This window comes from Monodelphis domestica, chromosome 6, assembly GCF_027887165.1.
Source record: "Monodelphis domestica isolate mMonDom1 chromosome 6, mMonDom1.pri, whole genome shotgun sequence".
Lineage (NCBI taxonomy): Eukaryota > Metazoa > Chordata > Mammalia > Didelphimorphia > Didelphidae > Monodelphis > Monodelphis domestica.
The window spans coordinates 217124534-217143363 of NC_077232.1; the positions used below are offsets into that span (position 1 = coordinate 217124534).

The 18830-nt window shown below is 46.1% G+C and overlaps 1 protein-coding gene and 1 long non-coding RNA gene across 3 annotated transcripts in view; both read right to left on the reverse strand.

Annotated features, from left to right (window-relative positions):
- Positions 1 to 6114, reverse strand: part of LOC107649310 (uncharacterized) — a 30109-nt gene extending 23995 nt beyond the window's left edge. The window contains exon 1 of one of the 2 annotated variants that reach the window (XR_001622874.2): positions 5537 to 6114. This is a non-coding gene — a long non-coding RNA (uncharacterized LOC107649310). The remainder of the gene's footprint in view (positions 1 to 5536) is intronic. The other variant, XR_001622875.2, reaches the window with a different exon arrangement.
- An 8503-nt stretch (positions 6115 to 14617) lies between these two features.
- On the reverse strand, positions 14618 to 18606 carry HAND2 (heart and neural crest derivatives expressed 2). The gene is made up of 2 exons (XM_001365175.4): positions 17424 to 18606; positions 14618 to 15565 (listed from the first exon to the last, which is right to left on the reverse strand). The coding sequence occupies exons 1-2, from the start codon at positions 17976 to 17978 to the stop codon at positions 15467 to 15469; spliced, it is 654 nt and encodes a 217-aa protein (XP_001365212.1). The 5' UTR covers positions 17979 to 18606; the 3' UTR covers positions 14618 to 15466.
- Between the last annotated feature and the right edge of the window lie 224 nt (positions 18607 to 18830).

Here is an 18830-nt window from a genome sequence, read left to right on the forward strand (position 1 = left end):
GAAAAGCTAGAGAAGGGTGGGGGACTAATAGCAGCATCCCCATTTTCTCCTGTGTTTTTGAAGACTTTCTTTTTTTAAAAGATGGAACTTTTTTCTATCTACTGCAATCAGCTTATGCTTCTTTGGAAATAACAGAGGGAGGACAGTTATCCAGAATTCAGTGACTCAAGTGTGTAAAATGTCCCTTTAGCCAAATCCTTCTCTTGTTTTATCTGTATGATGAAAAATATAAACTGAGTAAAAAAAAAAAACCCATCACCACCACCACCAACAACAAAATAACAGAAAAAAGGGAATTAAACAACTACTCTCTCTGCACCTTTCCATATCATTAACTAATAGTTCTGAGCTTTACAGATTGGAAGATGGAAGCTTACCAGGTTTCAATAAGCATTTGGACAAATTAAAGCTGCTCCTATTGAGACAAGCAAGATATTATTGCAGATCCATTCTGTATCCTTTTCTTTTCCTCTATCAAACTTGCTGAAGGTATTTGGATCAGCAGACGACACAAACTACCTTCATTTAGGATACCAAATTCCAGAAGAGAAACGTGACATGCTATTTACTGTCCAGTTTTTAAACACCACTGGAAGGACAGGAATGGAAAGACTAGAAACTTATCCTGTTCACCTGTCTTACTAAGTCTTCAGGCAAAAATATGCACACAAACTTCTAAGCATTAAGTCCTTTGGAGCCCTAATGTACAATGAATGATTCTATAGATTATCTTTCCCAATTAAAAAAAAAACAAAACAAACATAACAGGTGGTGACCATTTGGAACCTTTCTTTGTGGTAGTTGTTTTTATCAAGGGGAATGGGATCCGATGGAAAATCTGGAAAGTTTTCAGCAAAATAAGCCCTTGAAAAATAATGTGTTCAAAAAGAAATAAAAGGCGACGGCAGAGGAGAGGTGGGAGGTTGGTAGATTGTCAAGGATTTGATAGATTCCCCCAGCTGTCCACAGCAGTTGAAGTCTGTGCTTGGAGGGAACTAATTATAGAAAGGAGAGAGAAAGCAAGATGATCTTTCCAATGCACTCTCTTCTCCCCCCTTCTTACCCCCCATGCCCCCATAAAGATAAAATGGGCAATTGATCAGGCAATTCTCAGTAGTCCTAATGCTCTGCTGGGGGGGGGGGGGTTTGCTCATTCAAAATGATAGAAAATGGTTTTCATTGAGCAGAGGTCACTTGGAACCAATCCTTAGCATTTAGCAAAAATAACAGGGCAATTTTAGAGGCAACTGAAGGAGCCAAGGTGTCCAGCTGAAATGGTTCAAGACCAACTCTAAAAAAAGAAAGAAAGAAAAGAAAAGAAAAAAATCTATTTGGGCTCTTCATATTTCACATTTTATAGGCATTATTTTCCCCAAAGGATACATTTTCATTAGGTCATAAATGCACCAACAGATGAGTGTATATGTGTGTGTGTGTGTGTGTGTGTGTGTGTGTGCCCTGTGTGTCTGTAAGGGTCTGTTGGTCTGTCTGTGGGTATGTGGGAGGTCTGAGTGCCTATGATTGTGCATGCTTCATGGATAGGAGAGAGACAGTCAGAGACAGAGAGACAGAGATGGAGACAGAGAGACAGAATCAGAGAGAGACAGAGACAGAGAGACAGAGGGGGTGGGCCTGGATCTCAAGGCCTTCGCCTAGTCTTTTGTTACTTTTCCAAGTGTCTTCCAAGTGGCAATTCTAAACCCCTAAGCTTTTCCTATTTACCTGCTTAGAGAAAAATGAGGAGACTAAAGAGCTGCTTTAGAGTTGATTCAGCGATTACTGAGGATTTAGCCCAAGCTCATTTTTAGGAGTTAAAGAGTTACTGGATTCATTCCTGATTGTCCAGGAGGACTAGGAAAGCCTAAGCCTGATGGTGTGCTTCTTTCATCCAAGTTCTGGAGTTGTGGAGTTTGTGATTTGCAGTTTTCCTTCATTCTACCCGGGAAGAGCCCAGATTTGGTGCCATTGCTTGAGCAATTCAGTTTATCTCCCAATTTCAGTGAAAGAAGAACTCAATCGAAAGGGAGGGGAACTTTCTCTAGATGTCTCTGCTATTCTCTTCCATAGTTCCTTTATTTATTTAAGGCGATCATGGTGTAGGCACTGTTCATAAACTGCTCAATCACTGTCTTTCATGAACTCGCTTGCCCACAGTCAGACGTCTTTGATGGTTTGAGAATTATTATATAACATCAATTGATTATCCCTTCCCTTGAACCAGAAGAACATGTATAATTGGCCCGGAGCAAAAATTATCTTTCTAAAAATATAAATGTATACAAGCACAAGACTGGGAAGTAGTTCTAAAGTCATCCAACAAAGACTATTGAATTGGTTTAATGAACCAGCCAGTCTCTTGAAAGCCCATCTACGGTTACATTGTACCTGTACAATAGGAATCTGAGTGTGCCTATATTTCTGGATGTGATTTAAAGTAAGGAAAATATTTAAATGTGAAAAGAAAGGTGAATAACCAGCCTCTGCCCCGTAATGCGCACACAGACCCCCCCCCTTTTCTCTAAATCAGGCGGAGGTATTTGGAAATAGGTGGGAGTGAAATGTCTAGTAAATGAAAACAGGTAGCTGCAGTTTGATAGGAAGTTCGAGAATCCTGCCTTACTAATTCTTTTAAGTGACGCTTTTCTGTCTTGTTTCTGTCTTCAATAGGTTCAACTTTCAAAACCTCCCTGGACATATTTATTTCCAAGAATACAAACAAAACAACTACCCCTACTCCCAATTCACAAAGATGGTCCTTTGAGATCAACTGCTGCAAAGGGGCTTTTTCACTTACTGTAAATCGTCATATTGACAGATGTCCAGGAAAGGTTACAATTTTTTTGTGGTTCTAACTTTATTGGGGGGGGGGCGTGCTTTGTGGTTCTGAACCTTGGAAGCGGAGGGAAAGGGAAGAACTGGAAGGGAAGAGTGTGTAGCAATTGTAAAATAATTTCTTCAAGGCCCCCAGAAATGGTGGTCAGTTGACTGGAAACTTAAATGTAAAGGAGAAATAGAGGAGAGAAAGAAACAGGAATAAAAAAGAGAGAAGGGACAAGACAGAGAGAAAGTACTAGAGAAAAAGGGAATTGAGGAGGAGGAGGGTAGGAGAGCAGGGTAGTGAAAATGGGAATGGGGAAAAGAGAGGAAGAGTGGACAATATGCAGAGTCCCAGCCTATGACACCAGGCCACCACTACTTGGGAGGTCCTCAACCCTAATGTAACCCCAGCTAACAGTTCTCAACAGGAGGCTCTGCGGACCAGGATCGGTCACAATTACACCTCTGCTACAGGCTAGAACTTAAAACACAAGATGGGGGTGGGGGGATGGGGCGGGAACCTGAAGTCTGCCCCTTCATTCATCAGAGAAAAGACTGGGGCTGCCTTCATTGGGAGCTTTTTACAAGACAAGTGGGTATGAGAGAAAAAAAATAAACCGCTTTCATCCGGCGTGTGCTATGAAAAATCCCTCTTCTCCTGCTCCCCACTTCCCTAAGGAGAGCAAGCGGGAGTTTTTAAATCCAGTTTGTTTTTTCTTTTTATAAAGAGCTCAGGATTTTAACTGATAAGGAAGGGAACTCTGGGCAAGCGGGAGAATGTTAAGGAGTGGAGAATGAGAAATTTGGGACGAGGTAGTCCGGAGGTATTTAAAGAGTCATAAATATATCACAAGCGTCGACATATAATTAATATAATTAATTCTACGAGAGTAATGAAATTTCTTTGGGAGAAATGAAGGAGTTAAATCGGACAAATTTTTATACATTAAGTCTATTTTTCCCTCCCCACTTTTTCTTTTAAAATGTGTGTTGGGGGGAGGAGGGACGGAAGTAGAAGATTGAAAAACTTTAAAAGTTTGGCATCCGATTTTACTAGGAAATCGGGCTTCGGGGTGCGGGAAAATTTGGCTTTTTTGAAATAAATAATCTTCATTATAAAATACTGGGTTAAGGGGGAGGGTGGTGGATGCGTTGCTGGCTGCCAAATGGGGCGTGTTTTCTCAACTGGCACCAGTGCATCCCAGACCTGTCCTCTAGCAATTGGCCAAAAAAAAAAAAAAAGAGAAATTCCCTTAAAGAGTTTCTGTTGTTCAATAGGAGTTCTATATAAGAACCCAGGGGTCCTAGTGGACCCCTGAAGACTACAGATCCAGTGCCGTAGACTAAACAGCGGAAAGCTTCGACCCTGTTGATTTGGAGTCCTTAAGGGTTGGAGGTGTGTGTGTGTGTGTGTGTGCTTGTCCTCGAATTTGGCTCCATTTTCAACTTCAGTGTAACTAACCCAGTATTAGTCGAGCTCTATATAAAAAAATAAAATAAAAAGTATGGTGAAAGCCGGGGAGCTGAAAGAGAGCTTTTGGGGGTAAAGCTCAGTTCGGGTATCTCTCTTTTTCTCTGTGCCTGACACCCCAAATAAGAGTCGGAAGGTTAAGGGGGTGTGATCACTCCAAGTCATAGAGCATTCTAGGAGAGTGTGAGTATGTGTGTGTGTGTGTGTGTAAGGGGATAATTGGTAAAAGGAAGGAAAGAATGTTAGTGATTCCCCCCCCCCAAAAAAAAAACCACTCCTGGTTTCTTTCATCTTCCCTTCATCCTCTCCCTCCAGCTCTTTGGCCACCGGTTTAACTTAAAGCTGCCTGAGCTCTCAGTTTAATATATACTGTATTTATATACACAATCACATACATGCTACACATACATATACATACAACTACAACTAATTTCAAAACTCGAATTTTCTCTCCAGAGGCAAAGGGGAACTCTTTAGTGGGGTAGAGGGTTCAAGGACAGAAGATGATCATGAAGATTTATTTTGGGGAAAGTGGGAGTCTTCAAGCCTTCCGGATCTTGGCTCCTATCCCCTCTTTCTCACCCAAGAGAGGACCTAAGTCCAGCTTCCTCACTTTTGCCTCAGTCTTCTAGAGCTCACCTAGTTATCCCTTCCCTACCTTCCACTCTCCTCCCCTCTCTACAGCTCCGCCCCGATGGGACTTCTTTACCCGGAGCTTATGTTCAGTTGTCTTTGCACACACATCTCGGTTCTCCTCCTTACCTTGGCTTCACCCACCTCAAGCTCCAGGAGATCTGGAACCTTTCCCTTACTCTACCCGCAGCCCATTTTCCCCCTCCCCTCGTCCCCACCTCCCCATCCTACATTCTCGAGTTTCGAAGTCTTCTTGGCCCCTCAGACTGCCCTAGAGGGACCCCGAAGCAAAGTCTACTTGAGCAGCTGGTGGAGGACCTTAAGGAAATCTAGCTGCAGGAAAGAGGATGGAGCTGGTCTCGGTTCCGCTCCATATACAGACCTCTCTCCCATTCTCCCATTAGCCCCTTCTTCATTCCTTCCCTTTTCATTCCCTCCCTCTCTCGGCCTGAGGCGAATTTAAGCCGAAGTCGTTCTAGTACTTTCTTCCAAGATTCCTTCTCAGTAGCAACAAGACGCATTCCAGTAGTAGGCGACTCCCACCCGGTTCCCCCCCCCGCCCCCCCCTCTTAACTTCCTTTCTCCTTTCCTTCTTACCCTAGTCCCGGCACCTACCTGCGGCAGGATTTGCTTCAGGCCGAATCAGAGTTTGCCTTGCCTTGGAAATCAATCCGTACCAGCCGTGGGCTGGAAATACCTGTATTGTGTATTGGGGGCCTGTGAGGGGGCAGTTGGTCGACTCAGGCTGGGCAGCTCTCTGCGATCTGGCATCCGGGGGCGGGCGGGAGAGAGTGGTTACTTCTGACTACAGCTGCAATGCTCGCTTTCAGCAGCAGCAGCAACAGCAGCCCTCAGAGTCCGGGCCGGGCGAAGAGTCAGGCAGACAGAGGCAAAGCAGAGAAACTAAAATGTATTTTAAAAAAAAAAAGTAAAAGAAGCCCCAACCTTTGAGGTTGAGCTTTTTCATTTTCAGACGAAGTGACCTGGAGTATCTGGAGAAGGTTTTTGAAGACGTTTAGGAGGGAGGGAGAGAGTTTTCTGCTGGGAAACTCAATCTGCCATACAGTAGCGGCTCCATCTGGGATCTGTCACCGCTGACAGCACCGTGGGGCAAAGACATGATCTTCTGCACACCACTGCAACTCCCCAAATACCCTCCTCAATCAAAGGGTGTCTGCTGGACTGCAGCAAGCCCTGGAGCCTCCTTCTACCAGGCTGGGGAGGAAGAAAAAGGGCTGCTGCTTCCAGCCCCCTGCTCCCACCCACCCACCACCTTTCCAGCACATATACAAGACACTCCCGCCTTCCTCCTTGCCAACCTCAAGACCTTTTTATTCAGATATTAAATTTGAAAAAATACAGAGGATAGAGATTGGGGGGTATATCTTGTAAAGGACCATTAATAGAAAAAAGTCGTTTTGTGAGCGTCCCTGAAAATTATATTAGTTAATAATTTCAGACTGTTGTTGCTTGAGATGATTACTGAATGAATACATGAAAACCAGATTCTCAAAGCGCATGGTCAGGAGGGCCACTGGCGACTTTCCCCATTACAACCTACTGCCGGTTCCTTTTGCTCTGAGTACCAATTTCCACTTCTAGACTCTAGCTCTTTTTTCTAGTTTTTTTCTTTCCTTTTTTTTTTAAGACAGTGGGAGGACAGAGATGGGGGGAGACCCTTTTATTTCTCCTTCCTTCTACATTGCAGTAAAAGGTATCTAATAAAAGAAGATAATTGTCTCGCTAAATCAACTGGATTTTTATTATGATTATTATTTATAAGGTTCATTTTTCTTCCTCCTCACAATTCGGGGTGGAGTGGAGGTGAGGTGGTTTAAGAGGATAGTGACTTGTCTTTCTAGAAAAGGCGAAGTTGCTGCCATTTATACTTACACTAAAGCCTCATCTGGCCCTCTTTGCTCTTCTGCAGTCACTGATGGAATCTTTAGAGTATTCCTGTCCAACCCCCCCCCCCCCCCACACACACACCACCGCCCCAAACTAGTGACAAGTTTACTCTAAGCTGTTTCATCTGGCTCAGCAGTGTCTCATCATCGAGAATCTGCAGTTCTCTCTGGCCCCTAATTTCTTATTCAACACAACTGGATTGAAAGATGATTTGGCGCTACAACAAAGACAGATATTTTTAAACCCTTGGGTCCTCTCATACAGAGACATCCGGTCGCACGTGGTTAGTTTTACATTTAAAAAATAAAAGCCTTCTGGGATGCGTGGTTTTAACGTTGGTTGTAGACTCCAGTGTTTCCTAACAGAAGTGGTTTACCTGGGAGGTAATCACTCCCTTTTTTCTTTTGGAAATATATACGTGGACTGGATTTTATCTAAAAAAATATATGTATAATTAATTTAGTTTCCTGTGAAGACACCACCTGAGTAGGCTGGAGGTTGTGGGTGGAGAATGGGAGCATTCTCGGGATGGAGCCCCAGAAGGGCCCAAGACAATGGAGGGCCCAAGAATCCTCCAGATTGTTTTTGGGTATGTGTTGGCTAAATGGTTCAGACTTGTTTCTTTTTTCCCCCTTCCCCCAGCTACTCCTCCTAGCCTCCTCCCCCACCCGCAAGCCACAAAGCTTGAGGTTTCCTTTCCTCTGGACTGGGATAGAGAACTGAACTCATACTGCCATTTTCTCTGGCTTAGCAAGGAAATGTTCCTTTTCCTTTAAAGATTACAGGGTGACAACGTGGAGTTGTTGTGTCTTCAGTTGGAACAAAGGAAGAACTGGGATCCAGGGAGATGGAGATGTTTATTTACTTATCTATAGCTGGACCATAACTGTCTACCCATTTCCATCTCCTGCATGGATCCTTTAGTGATACTTTGAACATTCAGCTTGGACTCCCCTCCCGACAAAAACGTTATTGACGACCTGTAGGAAAAGTGTACTGGATTTTAAAGTAGAGAGGATCTCCCTCCCGCAAACACACACAGACGAGGAAAACTGCGACCCAGATAATTCAAGCGACCTGTCCAAGGTAACCTGGACTGGCATTCGAACTTCAGTGTTCTGATTCTAAACCCAGCGTTGTCTCCCACTATACCGTACTGCCTCCCTGGCTCTATCAATTACTACTGATGTGACTTTGGATAAAACATTTGACGTCTCTTGGCCTCAGTCTCCTCGTCTGTAAAAACTGAAGTTGTTGGACTAGATAACTGAATCTCTTAGTGTAGAATTCTGAGTGCTCTAGGCGTTAGGGAACAGAAAAATGACATGACAATCAAGGACCTTTCAGGTGAATAGGGAGGTGTAGTGAAAAGAGCCTCAGTTTAGAATTCGCTAAGAAATGATTGCTAGATTAAAGATAAACAGCTTCTTCATCTTTTCCTCGACCCCACCTTCCCATTTTTACCTTGAACCCAAAGCAGTAGAGAAGAGAATCAAGCGATTCTTGGTAAATACTGATGTAGAGGCGAGTGCTTTGAATCATTCAAGCCTCTTTAATCTCGTTCCCCAAACAGTCATCAAACGTAAAGCCCAAGCAAACCCCAACTACCGCCACCCCCGACCTTTAGTCTGGCTAGCAGTGGGTTGGGGGCGGGGCGTATTGCCAGAACTAGTCAGCTCATTGATTCAGCAGCCCTTTGACTGGGATAGATCCAATTCCTAATATGTGCTCCTCCCCACCCCCACCCCCAAACCCCGAGCGCAACATGTCGCCTTGGAAGAAGGTAGGTTTAGTAGAAAACCATTCTGAAGTCTGGGAAGCTTGTTCAGGAATCCCCTATTCATTAGAATTTAATAACAGGTGCAAAGTGAACACCCAGTCTCTGCAGAGGATTCCTTCGAGAGACATCTTGTTCTGTAATCAGCTTCCCCTTGGACCCCAGAGTTCATTAGAAAATCAGCCGACTACCACTTTGGCTGGCGGACTGAAGGAGCTGCCTCGGGCGCGGTCCTGTGCTGGCGGGAGGCAGCCAAGCCGGCCGCCTGGACCCTGGCTTCCTTTCTAAACTCTAGCTGGCTCCCTGGGCTGCTGAGGCTGAGAGCCGCGCTCTCGGGCCGCTGTTTGTTTTGGAAAGCAGCGGGACTGGAGGAGAGACAAGTACCGGGAGAAGTCCGCTGAGAGCGGGCAGGAGAGTGTTTATTTTCGAGATGGGATGCACTATACACTATCCTTTGGGTTGTCAGAGGGGAAAGAAAAAAAAAGTTCGAAAAAATTCACCAGCTCCTCATCCTCTACTCTCAAAACAAAACTAGACAAAGAAATAAACAACCCCCACCCCCCAAACCCACTGGGCCTGATGATCGTATACATATATGTGTTTGAGTCCTTGTCCTATCACACCTGAATTCCAGCGGCGGACTGGACTTTAGATGGAATTGGAAAGCTAAGCGATGATTACACCCAACGAGAGAGCAGGATGGCTCCGAGCCGTCTGATCTGACGTCAACATGTCTCTAGGCCCTCACTACAAGATAGAGAGAACAGAGGATGGGGGAGGGCTGGAGCAGGCTCCGGGCTTTAATCATTCCCAGATGTGTCTAATAGCAGATATAAAGACTTATATAGTGCCCAAGAATAAATTTGTAATCAGGACTTTACCCTCTGATTACCAGAGCGGTCTAAACGCTGAGATAATTTAAAGGGCGTGTGTGTGTGTGTGTGTGTGTGTGTGTGTGTGTTGGGAGTAGGGTGGGGTGTAGGTAGATATAAGGCTTTGGTTTAGGAGAAAAGACCATAGAGGTTTCTCGAAAGGAAACTGTTTTTGACTGGGCAGGGGCTGGAGGGTGGGAAGAAATTGTATAACTTATGAACGTAAGTAATTCAGATAACAACTGCACTTTAATCTCCATTATACTACGCAAGCTAAAACAGCTGAGCCATAATTGGCCAATTAGAAATGGAAAAAGATTGGAGCTATTCTTGAAAGGGTATAGATTTCATATTAGGCAGAAATGATAAGGTGGCCGCACTCTCAAAGCGGGTTAGCTGTAGAAGCAAAGTGCATTAGTTTCTGTCTAAGTTTGCCCTTTATTTTGGGGTGAGCGGGGAAGGAAACGATTTTAAAGCCCTCTCCTCATTATGCTTTCCCCTCTCCTCCTTCCCCGCCAATTTCTTCCTCTCTCCCTCTAATATCTTCCCCTTTTCTCTCTCCTACCCCTCTGCTATCTTTCTTCTCTCTCTCCCAAACTCAGAGGATATAACGTTTCCTAGAGACAAGTAGAAGCGTCATGTTGGCATCCTAATGATAAAGCAAATCTACCCTACCGCCAGGCCCTAGGGAGTTCGTTGCACTAGCAATTCAGACAATTTCTGCAGCAGCTCTAGGGTTGGGGTCGCGCCGAGGGTACAGAGTTAGGGAACTCCAGCTTTCCTGCCTGCAGGATGTCTCAGCCCCAGGCCTCCCCTAACCCCCTTTATCGGTGACGCCATCTTTGACACTGATAACATGTGAATCACCATTAGCAATGCCGTCCCCCTCCCCCATCATCATCCACACCGGGGCTAGAAATCCGGACAGATCTAGAAAGCCGGGCTGATTACATCCCTGTTTCCAGGAGGACAGAGGCTGTGGGCCAAAACAACTGGCCCTTCTCATATCGTAAAACATCTGATGGTGACAGGCCAGGGTTTGGCTGAGGATAGCATCTACCCTCAGTCGTTGCAGCCTCTTGCTCCCGCCGCCCGGATTCTGCCAAGTCTCGGGGCTGACCGACTGAGCCTTCTGCGGTTGCGTGTTTCTGACCCTGTTTTGTTTGGCTTTTCCACCGCAACCCTGCTCTTGGCTGTGGAAATGAGTAAGGTGGGGCGGGGCGGAGGTGGGGGTTTGGAAAGAGCACGCTCCACAACCGATTCCATTTTAAAAACCACGGACGTAGATCTTTTTGTAGAAGACTAAAGCAGGACCCTCAGCATCAGGATAACTCAGTGAGAAAATAACCACCCAGACCCGCAGGGCGGCCTCCTTTCCCCAACTGTAGCATTACCGAGTTGGAATAGGATTCAGCAAAGACATTGTTCAGGCTTCAAGAGAGAATCAAAGCTTCCAGGGAGAACTTTTGCTTGTTTTTTTGAAACATTTTCGCATTGTGGTGAGAACTGTCTTGTGTGCCCTCCCTAAATACTTCCCACCGAATTTTTCTATTCTGCCTGGAAGCCTAAATGCATTTCAAAACAAGAAACCATGGTCCCGACAATGAAACTGCCTCAACTTGGGAACATTTGACTGTTTTAAAGGTGTGTTTATAGTTGTAAATGCACTTGTGTTTGGAAGTGAGGTCATTCTACGTCTAGTCGAGGATGTGAATGGCAAAGAATCGGCACAGGGCGCACGCCCAGATCATTGTTACTCCTCTTCAGGTATGGATGGACTAGGCAGGAAGAGAGGCTTGATGTCCCGATGTCCGGTTTGAAACAAGAATGTAGTTTCTGTGGTCCATCTGATTTCTAAGACAATGAGTGATATCTCCGGTTTCCAAACCCCAAGATTAGCTGCAGTCCTAGAAGGCTGAATAGGGTATTTGGCTCGTCTAAAACAGCTGGTCCTGTCTTAGCCAGGCTCTCATTCTTTTCTCTACACACTCTCTCCTTTCTCCTTTTTTCTCTCACTCTTTTCTTTTTCTCTTTCCTTTTCTCTCCTTTCACCTCTCTTTCCTTTATCTTTCTTCTCCTTTACTCTCTGTTCACATTCCTTTTTTATTCTCCTATCTTTTTTGGGGGGGGGTGTCGCAAAATCCTACAAACTATCCCTTACCCTGCAGGGAGAGAAAGATAGAAAATGCTTGGAGGTAAGGAGAAGAAGGTGTAGGGATGTGTATGTGTGTGCGTGTGTGAGAGAGAGACACGGATGGATAGAAAGACAGACAGATAGACAAGGCATACAAGGAAGCAGGCAGACAGACAGACAGAGAAATGGAGGGGGTGGGAGTGTAGAGTGGCAACTCTCTCAGTAATGCTCCCAATGAGTCTTCTTCCAACTTTCCCCCAAGGAGATGATAGTGCTGCTGAACCAAAACAGAAACGCACACAAACAAATAACACCACCATCACCAACCATCACTACCAATAACTACAAAAACAACCCTTCTACCCATTCCATAGTCCCAGTGTTATCAAGCACACAGTTTCACTCGGCGGTCTGGGGCCAGGGCACTGACATCCCGATCTACCATCAATTTACGTTCTGCCGCTCTGCTTCCCCATTTAGCTTTTAACGTCAAAACCTACATTTTTGTCGGCTCCGGCCTGTCTAGAGCTCTTGTGATTTCGCTCCAGGAGTGATTGCTTTTAAGAAAATGGCAGCATCCACATTATCCAAGCAATTAAAATAGATTCCTTCTAGCTTATCCCACAGCTGATGGGAAACACTAAGACAGCCGAATGGAGAAATTAAAAAAGAAAAGAGACATTAACAGAGAACGAAGGAGTAAAAGAGAACTGTCGATTAGCTAAGGAAGGGGTGGGGAAATCACCTGAACTTGATCACATTCCCCTTAGTCGAAACAAGTGACCAGTGGGTTCATTAAGATGCAAGGAGCTAGAACAGTTCCCTAGAACCTGGCACAAAAGTCCACACTTGAGGAAGGGGAATACAGTGTAGATGACAGGGAACCAGGAGCTCCTGATTCAGCTTGACAGTCAGAGTTTTCAAAGCGAGGTTTTTGAGGCATGTTTAAGTCAAAAGTTCCTCCAGGAGTTCGCTTTAGCTGGCGTTTATTAGAAAAGCAATACTAAATTCACATAGACTTCTGTTTACTGATTAAGGACGCACATACTTAAAAACTCTTAAGATAAATGTAGTGCCATCTTATAATCTCTCTGTCTCTGTCTCTCTGTCTGTCTCTGTCTGTCTCTGTCTTTCTGTCTGTCTTTGTCTCTCTGTCTCTGTCTCTCTGTCTCTCTTTCTCCTCCCCCTCTTCCTTTCCTTTTCCCTCTTCTCCCTCTCCCTCTCTCTCCCTCCTTACACCTCACACAACAAGGCATTCTTGCACATTGCTCCGAGAGAACGAGCTCTCTCTCACATACATATTCATACATATCACCTCCATGACACGCACATTGCGTAGATAGAACTAGTTCTCGGTGGGTATCTCTCTGTCTCTCCCTAAACGCATTTTAACCACACTATTAACACGGTAAAATCGCAATCGTTCAGGCTCACATCTGACTCGGAGGATGGAGCCTGTGAAGGAATGGAAGTTAAAGGCACCATTACCGGGAAATCTAGGGCTTGTCGATGGCCAGGTAGGAGATCGAAAGAAAATAAGAGAGGGTCTCTCCTCCCATGTGTTATAAACAAAAGCAAGTGTCTGTAAACACAGCCCCACGCCAGGGCAGGCCAGTGCAAGCTGACCTGAAAGGAGAAAGTTCAGATCGCTTTGGCCTAGTTGTTCTAACCCTTCAACCTCAGCGTTGTCAGAGAAATCGAGGAAGCCTGGAAGAGACCTTTTCTTATCTTTTTAAAAATTTGCCCTTTTTACTGGCCTAGACTCAAGTCACACCACAGGCCAGGAAAGGCTGATAGGCAAAATAAGGTAAAGCCAGTCAGTCCCCTGGTTTTGATGGATCCTTCTAGAGCCAGGTGACTGTCTCTGAGGTTTGAGGAGAGAATATCACTCCGAGGTTTTCAGGCAAGGTGGAAACTCCCTGGCAAGCTTTGTCAAACCCTGGATTTATATATGTACACGTTTCCTGAACAAACCACTTTTTAATACATTTCACCTTTCTCCCTCGCCTCCCTCCCTCTCCCCAACGCTACCACCCCCACTCTACTACCACCACCTTCAGGCCGACTGGAAAGTCCTTTATGGCACTAAATTTTGGATTTGGTTCATTCACCGATCCAGCTCAAGGCAAGACTTTGGTCTCGGACTAGAGGCAAAATGGATTTCCTTCCAGCCCATCTGAAGAAAGACTGGAGGTGCGTGTTGAGTAGCCAAAATCACTGCAAAGGAGGGAAGTCCAGGGGTGCGAGGGGCTGTGGAAGAGAGCAGGGAGTGGAATGGGAGGATGTTGCTTCGTTTTGACCGCTTGCTGCCCAGGAGTTCATATCCCTTTCCATACTGCGGTTTACTGTTAATCTAACATTCTGCCCCCACCTCCATCCCCAATTTCAATCCCTCGTCTGGTTGGCGACTTTTAACTTGACATAATATTACCTGTTCCCTCATCGAGAACTTTACTCTAAAAGTCCCTTCCATTTCGGGTTCAGTAGCCCCAACAGATTAAGAGAAGCTCTGCAAGGCAGACTCCTGGCAGAATCTCACCCTCTGTGTCTTCCTCTGCCTTTCTCCTCTCTCTCCTGATTGCCTTCTCTTCTTCCCTCCCACTTTTAGTGTGTACCTTCTCCCCAAGAAAACAAAATACTCCAAATAAAGTTTGTCAATGGAATAAGTGGAGAAAGTCCGCGCAGGTCAAGTTCTGAACATGCACACACCTAATCAGCCGATTGCAAAGCTCTAGAAAAGGCAACTCGATCTTCTTAGAAGAACGGTAGATACTCCCACCTTTTAAGCTAAGCAAGGATCTCTGATCACTTTTGCCTGGCATTTAAAGCCTTCCATCCAAAAGATCACTCAGAACTGACCTGGAAAACCCTATGGCCTTTACAGCTTAAGACTGCTAGCCCGGGTCCCTCTGGCTGCACAGTTCAGAGAGTACTGGGGTGGGGAATATTATATTTGTGGATTGGCTTTAATTAGTGACTTCTTGAAAATAAAGTTAGAGGCAATCTTTATAACTTAGTTTACTTCTGAATATTTTAAATACTATGAAAACAAGAATAACAATTTTGTTTTCAAAACACTTTGAGGTATAAAACATAGTAAGATTTTTTTTGTAAAAAAAAACACACAGTGGTTTATTGAATACTTACAACGTTTACACCTTCAATATTAATTAAACTCCACTAATTCTTTTTAGAGGACGGAAGTGCACAACACAAGTAGCTGTTGGGAACATCTTCAAATAAGGAAAGCCCACTAATAAAATGGCAACACTAGATACCGCACCAACGGAATAACATTAGTGGCCCCATTTTTGCTTTGAAATATAACTTTATCATCCCCAGAAATATTTATATCCAAAAGGCCAAGTATTAAAGATACACTTCACATACACACTGATGTCAGGAGTCTTTTAGCTGGGCTGCTTGAGTTGCAATGCTGAGTGTCCTATACAGGCTGAAAGGGAACATTCACACACGGACACACACTCTTAAAAAAAAAAGCCCAAAACAAAAATAAACATAACAAAAACAAAAACCCAACACAATCCAAACCTATGAGACGATTGAACCCCCTTACCACGCTGGAGTTTCCTCTTCATATTAAAATATGGAATGCTTTTCTTCAAATATCCACTTTTTAAAGGAGGGGATGGGGATAGGGTGCTTCAAAAGGGGGAACAGGAGAAAGGGGAGGAAAATTGCACATAAATAAACTGGCTGATTCCAAATACAAAAAGTTCTCGGAGCAGATGTCTGCAGAGCCTCCTGGAGAGGTTTTCCTTGAGTCCTTCATTCAAGTCCAGCGGTGGGACTCTTCCTTTTTTTTCTTCTCTCTTTTTTCCCTCTCTCTTTCTTCACTGCTTGAGCTCCAGGGCCCAGACATGCTGTGGCCAGCCCGTCCTGCCTTTGGTTTTCTTATCATTGCTGCTCACTGTGCTTTTCAAGATTTCATTCTGGGCAGAGAAGAAGCAAGGGGGAAAAAGCGCAAAGAAGAAATTCAGAGATGAGATGTGAATTCCTTGATAGCCCTATTCCATCCCACCTTAGGAGAAAGAGCAAGAAGGAGCCCCGGTGGGGGAGGGAGAGAGCAAAACGCTCAGCCAGGGCCAGAGACAAACTAAACTACAAAGATCTCTGCGGCTCTGGCTCAGGCAGAGAGGCCTCCTCCTTGTCTGCAGCGCGAACCCTCCTGCATCGGAAAGTTTATAAAACCACCGCCTGTTTTAAAGTCTTTTATAGCAAAGCTGGGGGCCTTTTCCCTTATGCCAGATGTGTACCTCGGGTGGGGGGTGGAGTGCCTCTGGGGGAGTGGGGAGGTGGGGGGAATCTGTTTTTGGATGTTTTTAATGGCAACTGAAAACTTGCGGTGCAGGGGAAGATTTGGGCAAAGACTTCCCCAGTTCAAAGCCACACACCGCCTAATTCTTGGCCTCCAGCTCTCCCTTGCTGGCTTAAGTTTTCTAGCTGGCCCAGAGACCTTCGGATACAGCGACTCGAAGGGTCTTTAAGGCATCCGATGGCTATTTATGTCAGTCTATACTAATCAGACATACAACGGGTGTGTTGTGAAACCTCGAATGAGCAATATCCATCCACACTCTTGGGGTCTTAGTAGTTAGCAAAGATCGAGGCTCCCTCAGCCCCTTCGGCCTCCAGGGAAGAAATCAGGTCAGTAGAATTATTCTCAAGATTTTCTTCTGAACAACAAAAACATACTAAATATCACCCATTCTTCTTCGAAGGAAAAAGAGAATTCTGAAAATGGTTTGCAAAATCTTACTATTAAGAGCAAGAAGCACAATGAGAACAATAACCTTTATTATTGTGTCTCAAATTAAAATGAATAATTGAATTCAAATAAAAAACCACAGATGCCCAATAATTAAGCCCATTTGGGAAACACGAATCCAACACTTCCCTTCTGGTCAAGAATGGTACCTGGAACTCTGCCTCTAAACATTCTTTAAGACTTGCTTATCTTCAGCCTCACTAAACACGGTGCTCAACTCTTTTTTCCTTTTCTCTCTCCTTTTTGATTAAGACCCTCAAATCATGGGAATGGAATTATTTTCATTTAAAAAAAGTTACTCACGTGGTTGGCATGGCAAATTAAATTGATCTGGGGATTTCTAAGGGATCCAATTTGGGAGAGACTGGAGGAATGACCGAACAGGAGACAAAAATAAGGGTTGCAATGTGGTAGTTAGTGAAAGGGTTGCCTTTTCTTTTCTTTTCTTTTTTGGCGGGTAGGAGGAGGGGGTTAGCTAAGGAGGCGTCTCGGCTGTGTAATATGTTCCTGTGAGGCGGTTAGCTCGACCTTGCATCCAGCATTAAATCCTGAAGCTGAAAGGACTTTGGTATTACACTCTTTGATAAATAAGACTTGAGGGTTAAAACCCCAAACAAAACAAAATCAACTTCCGAGTAAAAAACGCGCTAGCCTGCCTCCAAATTCCTCCCAAGCTTTAAGAGTCCTCCTCTTTAACTAATAAAGCACGCCGAGACGAAAACCCTATTATTGTTTCTGAGTCTTTAATGAAGAATAGTGCTGCAGTCTAACAGGAGAGCGAGCTATCTGGCCTGAGGAATGAGTTAGCAGCTACGAAGCCTGCTCTACTGCAGACAAGGAAAGGTGGAGGACTTTCTCCTCCTCCCTCCTTCCACAGAGAAAAGTGTGAAAATAAATAAAAGAATAGGGAATATTGTTGTTATTCTCAATACTGATAAGGCCTTCAGCCAGCAGTAACCTAACCACCCCTCCCCCATTTCTCCTCCCTCTCCTCCTCCTCCCCCACCCCTCCAGTTACTGACCAGCTCCTTCTTCCTCTTTTCCTCCTTCACATCTGTCTTCTTGATTTCTGCCTTGAAGGCCTCCGCCTCCCCGTTCTGGTCGTCCTTTGCCAGCAGGTCCATGAGGTAGGCGATGTAGCTGGTAGCCAGGCGGAGGGTCTTGATCTTGGACAGCTTGGTGTCCGCAGGCACATTGGGGATGCATTCCCGCAGTTCTGCGAAGGCGCTGTTGATGCTCTGAGTCCTGCGCCTCTCTTTGCGGTTGGCGGTGCCCCGGCGCTTCACCGGACGGGGCCCCCCCAGGCCCGGAGGCCCGCTCCCGGGTGGCACTCCCCCGTAATGGGAGTGGTCGAGTCCTGCAGCGCCGTTAGCATATTCGGGGCTATAGGACAGTGCCATGCTGTAGTCAGGGGGGGACATCTCCGGGTGACTGATGAGCCAGCCGTGGAAGTAGGGGTTCTCCTCGTGGCCACAGCGGCTGGCGGCGGCCGCGGCAGCCGCGGCGGCAGCAGCGGCGAAGGGGTAGCCCTCATGGTGCACCACCGGGTGGTGGGGGAAGCCTCCCACGAGACTCATTTCGCACTCTGGGCCCCAACCTAGCGTTCCACGGTGTCCTCAACCACGAGGCCCTAAAACCTACCGGCTGCACCCGGGGGTGGGGGCCAGGAGCTGCTGCCTCCTTGCTCTTCCTCCTCCACCCCGTCCCACCCCCCCCACCCCCCAGCCTCCCCTACCTTGCTGCAGCAGTGGCGGTAGCGGCACCCCCTCCCCTCCCCCCAGCCCCGGCAGGCCCGCCGAGGGGCTTCAGCAGCACTGGTCCAGCCTGGGACTTGCCATAGAGAGGGCCAAGTTCTTGGCGTGGTCACCGATGCGCAGCGGGACTCTTCCCTTCCTCGTCTTCTGTGCCTCCTCCTCCTCTTGCTCCTTCCCGGCTAACCGAGGCTGCTGCTGCTGTGGCAGTGTGGAAAGGTTGTTCTTTCGTGTTCATGCAAAAGTTCCTGTTCTCCAAATTTGTCTTTGGGCCTTGGCTTTCCAAATCTCAGTGACGGAGGCAAAACGGCAGCAGCAGCAGGCGAACGAATTTACTAGGTTGTTCCTGTCTCAGACCCGGCAAGCAGGGGAGGCAGTTCCTTTCTCCCGCTCCCCAACACTGCTCTCCAGACCACTTCCTTGAACAGGATCTTGTAGGGCCCGCAGCGCAGCCCAGAGGGAGAGAGACACTCAGACTCCGGGGAGAGGAGCCCGGCTGGACTGGCTGAGTCTCAGAGGCCAAGGGAGGGGAATCTACCAGTCACAGTGAAATCACCTTCATCCAATCCTCCCCTCCCCCTCGCCTCTTCCTTCTCCCCTCCCCCCCCAGGCCCCCCGGGTTTGATTCTTGGGTCGTTTTTTCTTTAATGCGTTCGGGATGGGGGTGGGGGATTTGTT

Coding starts and splice junctions, on each gene's coding strand:
- HAND2 (XM_001365175.4), bottom strand. CDS start 17,978: ATGAGTCTCGTGGGAGGCTTCCCCCACCACCCGGTGGTGCACCATGAG. Junction 15,566..17,423: donor AAAAGAGGAAGAAGGAGCTG/GTCAGTAACTGG, acceptor TTCTCTGCCCAG/AATGAAATCTTGAAAAGCAC.